Raw genomic sequence first — 12,181 nt, forward strand, 5'->3', positions numbered from 1 at the left:
TGTGATTGTACAGGTTAAGATTTAAAAGAATTTTCTCCACTTTCATGTTAGCAGTACACATTTCCACGATTATCCATTATAGTATTTGATTTGGTTGGGTGCCACAAAACACAATATGATTATTATATGAAAAAATAGCAGTTGTTCTTTCCCGATAAAGCTGAACTGGAGACCAAAGATCCTATAGCCTCTCTTCTCAGGGGGAGTCCCCAATGTGGCGTTATCACTAAATTCTGTTTGAAAGAAATGACCTGAATTCACCCCTATTTTAAGTGCTTTAAGTACCTATTCATCATCAGTGGTGCTGAACCTGCACAACCACCTTTAGCGCTGTTTTGGAACACCCTCCCCCCCCCACCCCTGGTTTGTTGGACCACAACATCTGCTCAGTCTGATGACATGGAGTTCAACACAGATGCCTTAAGGACACAGCAGCAGTGGCAGTGGAAGCAGCCTCGTTTTCAACAAAAGGACCATTGACTGGAAACTGAAGTCCAAATTCCATTTTCATATCCATATTGCACATCATAAACTCATAATAATTTCTGTTTATCACAGATCCTTCTCTGAATTATACAATGAATGATATGACTAATGAAACCAAAAATTACCTTATATAACTTTAAAGTCAGTACACACATTTTAACCAAAATCTTAAACATAAGAAAAGAATGTTCTGTTTACCAGGTCAGGTGCAATGCAGTTATGCTACTTAGAGATGAGTTTGAAGGCACCCATGTGCCGTGGGCAATATGAGACAATTGTGCAATGTTTGCTGATATGTTTTTCCGCTATATTTGACCAAACAACCACATTCAATTACAAAAAGGGAGAGGTATATATACATATATGCTATAAATAGAGAGACAGAGGGATATAATCTCATTTATTTTTGTAATCACACTAGTCATGGTGTTACTTAAATCATGTTCCTAGGATGTTCCTGCTCCATTCCGAGCTGAGTGAAAGTAAAGTAATTATGCACTGTATTTGTTATTGAATGACAAGTTTTTTTCTATTTCTATGTGTGTGAACACCGGCATATGTTGCCTACTTGCTGACTTTGTATTTCTACAACAATGAATGTATATGTCTTGCTTACTTGAATTATGATGTTATATATTATATATATATTATTAAAAGAAGTGTTATCCTGGTGCCTTAGTATGGGACATTATGGTGTCATCTGTGATGGATAGTGAGCTAATGGATAGAAAATATTGTCTATGCCTGTGTGTGTGTGTGTGTGTGTGTGTGTGTGTGTGTGTGTGTGTGTGTGTGTGTGTGTGTGTGTGTGTGTGTGTGTGTGTGTGTGTGTGTGTGTGTGTCTTGGAAGCTGCATCCTAAAGGTATTTGCTTTAGAGATCAGGGGTCTGTTTCTCAAAAGCGTCTTTGCTATCGTCGTTAGCAAAGTCCTTCGTACGAGCGACTCAACCAGAGATATTCTATCTAATCTCTCCAAGGGAACGGTAAGACGGTCTTAAGACAGTCTTAAGATGGTTAGCAACGACAATAATCGAGAAATGGACCCCAGGATGGCAGGTTTCATTTGGAGATCAGAGGAGTGGGTTTAGAGATGACAGGAGAATGGCATTCCTTCATTATGTACCCTTGACGACGCCTCCACCTTACCTAATAGAGCACTGTAACTATGCCCACATTCAGGGACACTGACAGCTTTTGGCTGGACCCAGGACAAATACATCTGAGAGCCCCCGCTCCACCCCTGGCCACATTGATCTGGATAACAGAGTTCACTATCTGTAACTCAGTTGGGGAACAAGACAAAATACAATCTATTTAGCCCTTGCCAAAGGCTTAGTCTGGCTGCAAGACGACCCCAAGAATGCTGCAACAGTGAAAGCAGATATCTTATTTTCACGTTGAGGTGACAGCCCGAACTGACGCGAAGTGTAAGCTCAGTCTGAAGTCATCGTCATAACATAAAACTGCCCAACAGAAACACTGCTGCCCTTCATTTCCCAGAGAGAGAGAGAGAGAGAGAGAGCAAGAGAGAGAGAGAGAGAGAGAGAGAGAGAGAGAGAGAGAGAGAGAGAGAGAGCGTGTCAAACAATTGTGCGGACTCCTCATTCTGTGTGCTTCTTCTACCATAACACTGCAGTGCTCACAGGTTGGTGCTGGCAGTGTGTAGACTTTCACTGAGGGCGTGCTAAGTGTGAAGGTCACACTTCCCCACATGAACATACACAGTATGCCTACAGTGTAATGGCCACTGCCTATGCAACATGAAGACCCATCTTTCTTTTGTAAAAAATGTTTAGGGTTTTTGTTTTGCATTTATTGAGAAAGGTGATTTTGGAGAGGAAAGTAAGTTGAAAAGATAGAGTGGTTAGAGTCGGGAAATGACCCCGGCCAGATTCGAACCCCGAGTCCCCATGGGCATATTGCCCATTCATTGTGTGGCTCATTAGCATGATGTAAACTAAGTTTTATAACACGCCATTTTGTCAGCTTTTTTTTATTTAGTCGTAGTCTTAGTCACAATGACGAAAATTAATTTTAGTCTTAGCCAGCTTTTAGTCATTTTAGTAATTTTAGTCAACACTGTACACAATAGAACTTCACACACTGCTTCTCTTTTTAACATATATCATTGACTGTACAGAATAAACCTTCTCCGCACACTGTTTCTCACTGTGCAGAATGAAACTTCTTCACACACTGGTTCTCTTTTTCTCTATTTTAGTTCACACCAGTGTTAATTTAGTCAGCTTTTTAAAATGCACGTAGTCTTAGTCTTAGTCACAATGGTGAAAATCAATTTTAGTCTTAGTCACATTTTAGTCATTGCCTTCCCAATTTCATCTTATTCTTAGTATACATGACGAAAATCAAAAAAGGGCTTTGACGAAATATTTTAGTCATAGTCATGGTTGACAGAATTAACACTAACACGCTGAACTCAAAATAGAAAGCAACTGGGTGCTCTGTTTTTCCTCTTCCTCTGTTTTAGAAATATCCCAGTTATGGGGGCTAAAACGCACATGGCGCAAAGGAGTTTTCATTTTTATCCCCAAGTCGTATTTATATGTAAACTCATGAAAATGTCTGCATTTATAAACATCAACATATGTGTAAACAGCATCTTTATGCAAAACTACAAGGGTTTTTTTCCTGACCCCATGGACATGGACAGGATCACTGGCATGTCTCAAAATCTGCCAAGCCTGTATTCCTATCAAGCTGTACAGCACTAAGGTGCAGGATTGTGTGCACCGTGTTACAAAAATATTTTTTTTATTTCCCCTGCCAAAGGTTATTTTTTCAGTCGTGTTGGCTTGCTTGTTTGTTTGTTTGTGTGTCTGTCAGCAGGATAACTCAAAAAAGTTAAGAACGGATTTTGATGACATTTTGTGGAGTTGTTGGAAATGACAAAAGGAACAAGTGATTCAATTTTGGTGGTGATCCGGATCACGACCTGGATCCAGGATTTAAAAAAAAAAAAGATTCTTCACCATTGCGGGATAGGGCAAGAAACAAGAAACAACAGAAACAACAAGCATACATACTTGAAAAGTCTTATTACATTATAGGTATAGGATTCCACAGCGTGTAGATGTTATGCCGTCAGTGACACCATGGCCATGGTGGAGGTTTGCACTCTCTGACAAATGCAGGTGACTCCCCTGATGAACTGGGTGGTTACTAAAAACATTGTTAAGTGATAAACCAGGCTTAGTTAACCAACAAGGAGTGGTAAACCTGCTAATAGATGTACCTACAGGCATCATTTAGTGAAGAAAATGAGGGCTCCAGGCTCCTCTATTAGATGGTTTACCTCTACTACAAGGTTAACTTAACCTGGTGTACAAATGAACAAGATTCTTAGTATACCCCACCTGATGAACAGATCTGTCTTTCTAGAGTTATCATTACGGTCAACATATGTAGATCTCATTGCATTAACTTTGCAGCACTGATTTGACATTTTTGAAGCCCTGATTGGCATGCCATGTAAAATGTATTTTCTAATTACTGTACAATATGTTTAAATGACTCCCTGAAGTGCTGGGCCTGTTTGAATAGTTAGAAAAACAAACACATATGCAAGGAGGAAAAAACTGTGGCATAGTTTAACTCATAAAAAATGTATTTGCACATCATAAAAATGTCACGAGTGTTGTATCTGTGTTTCCTCACGGCTGCAGTCATGTCACGTGCTCAGTCATCCTGGAACAGACACAAACACCCAATTAGAGCTCATACCACTTCCAATGTCCTCAGACTCCTCACACAAACATTATACTCTAACAATATAGTATAACACAATATATACCATGGCATATTATATTATATTATATTATATTATATTATATTATATTATATTATATTATATTATATAGCTTGGACAGCTGCAAGTGATTAACTGACACCATCCAACCAAATCCCCTTGCCTCCACAAGGGAGGAAACAGTTTGAGCAGTGAACATAAACAAGGCCTAACCTCCTCCCCTGGCCTGCTCCTCCAGCAGTGGACATAAACAAGGCCAATCCCCCTCCTCTACCCTCTTCCTGAAGCCTCCTCTCGCGGCAGTAGGTAAAAACAAGGACCCACCACCTCCTCAAGCCTCAGCCTCCTCCTCCTCCTCCTCCTCCTCTGCATTTCTCGCACCACTCATGTTCCTGTTCCTCCTCATCTTCCTCACTCCTCCACTCCTCCATCCTCTTCATCTGTCCCCTCTCCCTGTCTCGCTGTGCTGGACGCTGCTGCTGCCCCAGGCCGAAACTCTGCACGTACCCACTCGTCCTTGTCCCCTGGACACCACCTTCTTTTCCCCTTCTACCCCCCACCCCCAAGCCTAAATTACACTCAACGTACCCACTCTTCTTCCACCCCCTCCACCCATCCCTTCTCCTTCTCATTCTCCTCTCCTCTCCATCCACAGATGCCTCCTACCCCCCCCCCCTTCCATCCCTCCATGTACCCACTCCTCCTCATCTGCCCCTTCGTCCTGTACTGCTGTGCTGGACACCGATCCTGCTCCTCCATAACCCCCTCCCCCCAATCGCTTCACGTATGCCACCTCCTCCTCCTCCTCCACTGCTCCATCTCTCCACCTAGCCACTCCTCCTTGTTCTCCCTCTCTCCCTGTCCCCCTTCGCTGGATACCACCACCTCCTCCTCCTCCTCCTCCTCCACTTTACTCCACTCCGTGTCCCCTCCTCTCCTTCTCCTCCTCTGTCCCCCTCTCCCTGTGCTGTGGTGCTGGACCGCGCTCCTGCTCCCCCCTATGCTCCTCTCCAACTGGTCACCACCTCCCCCATCTGTCCACGTTCCTATCTCCACTTCTCCTCCTCCTCCTCCACCCTTCCCCCTCCCTCCGTCCCTCCACGTACCCACTCGTCCTCGTCCGCCCCCTCTCCCTGTGCGGCTGCGCTGGACGCTGCTCCCGCTGCGCCGGCCTTGTTGGCCATGATCTTATCCGTCCAGGAGGCACCGGCCTTCTCGTCTCCCGCAAAGTTACACTTGGTGACGGTGCCGCCGTCTATCTTGGCCAAGGAAACTTGGGGAGGAAAAGCAGAGACACACACACAAACACACACACACACATACAGAGAGCATAGATGAGGGGGTGACTGGCTTGCATCAGAAGTGAACCTACTGTACTTACAGCAAGCAGCACACAGTTGAGCGCTGTGGTGGAGTTTGTAGGAAAGCAGGCAGCCCAAATATATCCTGCAGCGAGCTAACCACAAATGCAGCCCTACAGAGATGGAGTCCCATTCCTGGTAGTAGTAGTACAGGGGTGGGTTGCTCGAAAGCGTAGTTGTTAGCTAGTTAGCAACTTGCGTAGTTGCCAATGGGAAATTACAATGAAAACAAAAAAGTAGCTAACATAGTTAGTAACTATGCTTTCGAGAAATGCACCCCAGCACAGTGAGAACTTCCTGCTACTGTACATACATTCTTCCTCAAAGCCCTTCTTCATCTTCAGGAGTGAAAGAGGATGTGCTGTACCCGACTTACTTTTCAGTGACTCACAGATGTACAGATACATGGCATAAATGTCAGCTAGGGCAGTGGTTCTTAACCTTTTTTTCTTGAAGCACCCCCTAACCTGTGCCCAAGACAAGCCACGCACCCCCAACCCAAACGTCTACACGTGTGTATGTACTAGAAAATGATTTAAGTGTATTACAATGATTCTTGCTTTAGAAATTAATCAATATTTTAATTACTTAACTTTATGTCCAAACATGTTTTAATTTGGTATTGATTTGGCCTAATGTTTGGAAGCAGCATTTTGGTCACAACCTCAACACTAACAAAATTCCGCGAACTCCCTGAAATCTCTGGCGCACCCCTAGGGGGTGCCCGCACCCCAGGTTGAGAACCACTGAGCTAGGGGATATAGACTGGACTCAAAAACGATTTGAAATTGTAGACTGTAGTCCCTAACTAGGGTAGAGCAGAGTAATCTTTATCTACTTTAGATAGCAGGGGTGGAGGGAGCACCGCGATTTCCAAAACTTGTTCATATGGTTTCAGTAGTAAAGCTGACTTTGATCATCTTCATGAGCTAATAAGGATGTACTATACAAGAGCAGCAAAAAGTCAGTACAGAAAGTCAAAAACTCTACTCTTTCCTTCCAGCACAGGTGACTTCACGGAGTCTTGAGCACTCATTGCTAGGAGCTGATTGGATCAAATTTGTGGCAGGTTTAAAAAACAAAAAAACAAAACAAAAAACGTTCTAAACCCAGGACAAAGACCTCTGCTCCTCGCTCACACAGATTTTTAACTTTATTTTCATTTTGGCGCGCTTACGCCTTTAATCTTCAGATAGCATAGTGAGAGAGACAGGAAATGAGTGAGGAGAGAGAGAGAGAGAGAGTGATGGAGAAGGAAAACATCCTCAGGCCGGAATCTGACCCGGGTCCCTGGTGTAATGCTATGACCGTGTGCTTAGTCCACTGAGCCACACCACCCCCACGCTCACTTACAGATGAAGGGTCCGTCTCCTTTGGTCTTGAGGCGGACGTCCTGTCCCATCTCCAGCTCTGTCTTCTCGGCCTCCCCCTCGGCTATCCAGAAGGCCTGGCTCTGGGCGGGACAGTGCTTGTCTGTGATACTCGCCAGCTCTGCTCTCCTCACTATCCCCCCGAGCTCCTCCACCGACAACCGGTCCGACTCTCCTTTCGCCTCCACCTCTGTTTCAAGCATTAAACGCAAACACTTATAACTATAATTAAAGCAATAACCATAATGTATAACTATAATAACACTATAATATTACAATATTTGTACTATTTTTCAGCTCGGTTAGTTAAAGCCTATACCTCTGTTTCACACAATAACTATAAGCACAATCCCACACTCACTAGGGTACTCCAGTCTCTCTACATTCAGGCAAATGCTTTATCCTACAGTATTCTCATTAGCCCACTATTTCGACCTCCAAGGCCATAACAGCTGCAATGAAAAGAAACATCTCTTTGGTTTGATGAACAAATGATACCGGTCATATGGGGCTGGTGAGTCATCTGTCTCCTAAGCACAGTGAAAACTATTCTCTGTCCCAGGTCTACATATTTGAAGAGGGTGGGGACAGCAGCATTATCAACAGACTGATTTGGTTTACACAGTATGTCAGATCCCCACATGTCAAATGACATCGAGAAACCATGACCATGATAAAAGAGGGAGTACTGTATTGCTAGATATCTGGTAGGTTGCATATGGGTAGCTATTGGATGCTGGAGAAAAACTGGGTAACACTTTCTATGAAGCCCATATCTATAGCGCATTATGTAAGGGTTAACGTTCGGCGAGAAGGTCGCTACCGTGGAATAGCAGCACGACAGAGAGAATCTTTAGACCCCGAAGCGGAGCGGAGGGGTCTTGTTCTCTCTGAAGTGCTGCTATTCCACAAAGCGACCGACTCGCCGAAAGTTAACCCGCTTATTATATGGATATACTTAAATGATTCACACATGCGGGGACATTTCTTTAGACCTATTTAATGTTAAGATTGTTGCTGCGCAAAACAAAACAGTGCTGTTGTGGAACACCGCTAGGCAACAGCTAGGTAGGCTAGCCAGGACAACAGGTGTTGTCTATCACAGCAGCTGATTAGAGTGACAAAAGACCGGACCCCCTGCGGAGTGATATGAAACATTCGCTTTAGCCACTGACTTGTATACAAGCCAGTGGCTAGCAGTGAACGTCTTGTTGCCATTGACAGCGGTAGCCAGGACAACGGGTGCTGTCTATCACAGCAGCTGATTAGAGTCTTGTTGAAAAGTCGCTTTAGCAGTGAAAAGTCTTGTTGCCATTGACAGCCGTCTGTTATAGACCAACCCGTCCGTTATCGAAAAATAACAGACGTCCGAACGTTGGGGAGCCCCGTTGAAATGAATGGAGCATTCGACAGATGACGTCACAACCATATAATAAAACAAATTATAATGCACATTATAATTACTTACAACGCATTACGACTGCACCCGATGTTGCATGATGTTTTATGTTAATAGTAATGAATAACCATGAATCTAGCTTATAATGCTTTATAAATCCAAGGGTGTCATGAGTGCTCATGACTGACTATAAACTGCAGGCTGCCTGATGGGGCTTACAGTACATTATGATGCATTATAAATAGGCCTATGCATTATATGCATTATACAGTGCATTATTGGTGCATCCATATGGACTTCACTTTACTTAGAGCACACATTGACGACTTATGATCTCACATGAAACATTATAGCATCTTATGAACCCTTATGACAGTTTATCATCCAGGTCTGTGCATAGAAGGGTAGGTACTCATAATGTACTATAAGCCCCATCAGGCAGCCTGTAGTTTATAGTCAGTCATGAGCACTCATGACACCCTTGGATTTATAAAGCATTATAAACTAGATTCATGGTTATTCATAACTGTTAGCATAAAGCATCATGAAGCATTATGAGTGTAGTCATAATAAGTTATTAGCAATTATTATGCACATTATGATTTGTTATAAATGCGCTTATAATGCGCAATAGATATGGGCTTTAAATAAAGTGTTACCAAAAACGGTAATATATCAGTGAACTGTCCTGATCTACCCTTCTCCACAGCACCCTTATGTGTGCACAGTACTAACATGCAGGTTGGAGGATGTATGTAAGATAAATTATGGACCCTGGTGATACTGAACATAAGACTTCCTTGAAGTTGCACTGTATGCCATCAGAGCCAGAGTGCATTTGAAAATGCACCAACTCACTATAAGAAGACATGAGGTAGCCAGTGTTGACCTTCTTGGTATCACTGAAATTGGGCTCAATCTCATCTCCTTTTGCATCAAACTTCCTCCTGTGAACTCGACTTGCTTTAATGTACAAGACATTAAACCGTTCCTGCAAAAACAAAAAAATTATTATGTTCCCAAGAGCAAAGAGGAAGCAACAACTGACAGCACTGGTTCAGGATAGTCCTATACCAAAGCGTGCCAAAGTGAAGAAGGATAAAGTTGAGGTGGCACAGATTACTTTAGGCTGATAAAGCATAGGCTACACTGTGCGCTTTATCAGCCTATAGGCTACAATGTGTCCCAACTCCTCACACCGTTTACAGTGATAAAGTTTACAGCATATACTGTATGGTGTGTATAAAACTGCCACACCCACTTTACAACAACTTACCTTTTTACTCTGTGCGTCTGTAATTACGTGGCGCGACACATCAACGAGTTGCCCTTCCAGTATGATGCCTGGACCACTAGTAGGACATGGAATTCATTTGACAGTTATGTAAACGCGTTTATCTCAAGAATTATGAACATCAAGAAAATATTACTGCACAGGACAGGGCAGGCGGGTTGTCAAATCACCACGGTTCAGAGCATCTTATCAGCAAAGCGCAGCATTTGAAAGCGCACGCAACACGCACGCGTCTGTTACCTTTGTAAAAGGGAAGGGTTCCATACATCTCCGTATTTTTCATTATGCACAGGCTTGTTTTGCAGTGCAGTGTTGTGATATATCCGACTCATTGCTCAGATTGTTTGGGTACTTCTCTAAACTTTCCATACACTTCCTGGTTCGCTACGTCACCAAGGAAATACCATTCGTCTGGGTGTTGGCTGGATTCTGTGCGGTTTAAATGGTGAGCGCGCAGCTGAACTTTTCTGGAGCCACAAGATTTGTTTTTTAAAAAAAAAAAAGATAATAAAAACAATGACAAACACAAGCTATGACAATAAGGCAAAACAAGATTAATCAACACAAGTATAAAGGACAATTAGATAGTCTAAGATTAACTAAAAAGGCAAACAATAGACTACGTTAAGCCTACATTCAAAAATCTCGCTTTTTTATAGAAACTAATGAGAGTTGAAAATAGTGGCAATGACGCGGTAAAATATTAAGGCTCATTCTTCTGCCATTTTTGTTTAGGAATGGAAAACTTATCTTGCAAAATCTAAAAGTTAGATTTGGATGTATTCAGATATTCTAGTAGGCCTATGCAGGAGGATTTCCATCCAGGCACACATCACTTGCCTAGGCCTATTCAGGAACGCGTGAGCAAAATAGACTGTTATTCGCTTTCAAATCATTAGACAATCCTAAACTCACGATGAAATATCTAAAAAAATAATGTGGCACGATCCACTCTTTAATAGTTTATGCTTAAGTGTGTTCGGCCCATTTACATAAAAAAAAACAATAAATTGGGCTGTGTAAGCCACCGGTCTTACCAGAGAGGTATTTGCAGATGTGATAAAGTGGATTCAAAATAATAATAATAATAATATGTATTGTTTAGAGTGCAATATCACTATATAGGGCCTTCATCATGGTCTCAAAATACTTGCACCCCCCCCCCCCCAAAAAAAAAACAGAGATAAAATAATTATATAAAACTAATACAAGGAAATAATGAAAAAAATAAAACTGATGGGGAAATTAATCAAAAAGTAAGGCTAAATGAAGTGAGGTTAATAATAAAATAGTATAGAAAAAAAGAAAAAAGGAACAATAAATATTGAGGAACATAAGACTAAATCATTGATAATCAATAATCAGACCAATGTAGGCCTATGTTAATCACTGCCATAATAAAATGAAAACAAAAAATGTTTTCAAAGTGGATTTAAAAATTCCAACTGAGCCAGTCTACCTTTGAGGGGAAGAGTGTTCCATAGGGAAGGACATGGAGAGCATCCACTCATTCCGAAATTGACGATGGCTTTTTCACGAAAAAGAACAAATTTGTAAATGGGCAGCATAAATTCTAGATATATCTGCTGAAATATCACTTCCAATGTTTTATTATATTTTATTGTTGGGGTATTAAAATGTATGAATATAACCACAACAACATTCATATTAATATTACAATGTACTTCATTGCATTCTTTGGCCTTTGACTCTAGTGCTACAGCATTCTCACTTGGAATAGCCTAAATGGACTATTCGGGGTGAGAATTCTGGACCAATAGAAAAACATACCTCATATAATACTGCGGCATTAATTAACATTTTATATAAAAATGAAACTTGCAAGATTTCCCCTTTCTTGTCTTTGAACACTTTCCATTTGCCTGTAAATGAACAAAACAAATAAAACAATTATTTGTAGCCATCTTGTCGGTTGAAGAGGGCTCAAATACGCATAGGCTGCACACATGAACTGGCAATTAACCTCACAAAATGTCCACCAGATATACCCGGCAACAACAGATCATTATTTTGTGACAGGAAAACATCTCTTTTATATTTTAACAACATGTGACTCGGGCCAATTCCGACCCGTTACACACTTCTGAGAACTACAAAGGACGAGGGGTTGAAAAGGAAATAAACTTCTGTTTGGAGCAGTAAATGCTACCCGCTATGTCCATCTGAAAGGTAACAAAGGTAACTTATTCCAGTCACTGGCACTCCAAACTCAAGACACTCACAGGCAACTCACAAACAGTGAAGGATTAAGATTTTTAACACTCCTATATGTTCACATGGGGAAAAAGGGCACACACGTGCGTACACACACACGCACACGCACACGCACACACATACACATTCATGCTTGAGTTAGCTTGCTTGACTACATACCACACACTCAGGACATTGCATTGCTACCTCCACTAAAGAAGTTATGTTTTCGGTCACATCTGTCTGTCTGTTTTTCTGTCAGCAGGATAACTCAAAAAGTTATGAACAGAT

At 41.9% G+C, this 12,181-nt stretch overlaps 1 protein-coding gene across 1 annotated transcript; it reads right to left on the reverse strand.

Moving 5' to 3' along the window:
• Positions 1-2,292: 2,292 nt before the first annotated feature.
• Positions 2,293-10,123, reverse strand: arpin (actin related protein 2/3 complex inhibitor). Its single transcript, XM_063196196.1, has 6 exons — positions 9,917-10,123; positions 9,659-9,734; positions 9,241-9,373; positions 6,967-7,173; positions 5,359-5,525; positions 2,293-4,191 (listed from the first exon to the last, which is right to left on the reverse strand). The coding sequence occupies exons 1-6, from the start codon at positions 10,006-10,008 to the stop codon at positions 4,183-4,185; spliced, it is 684 nt and encodes a 227-aa protein (XP_063052266.1). The 5' UTR covers positions 10,009-10,123; the 3' UTR covers positions 2,293-4,182.
• Between the last annotated feature and the right edge of the window lie 2,058 nt (positions 10,124-12,181).

Source organism: Engraulis encrasicolus, chromosome 4 (assembly GCF_034702125.1).
Source record: "Engraulis encrasicolus isolate BLACKSEA-1 chromosome 4, IST_EnEncr_1.0, whole genome shotgun sequence".
Taxonomy (NCBI): domain Eukaryota; kingdom Metazoa; phylum Chordata; class Actinopteri; order Clupeiformes; family Engraulidae; genus Engraulis; species Engraulis encrasicolus.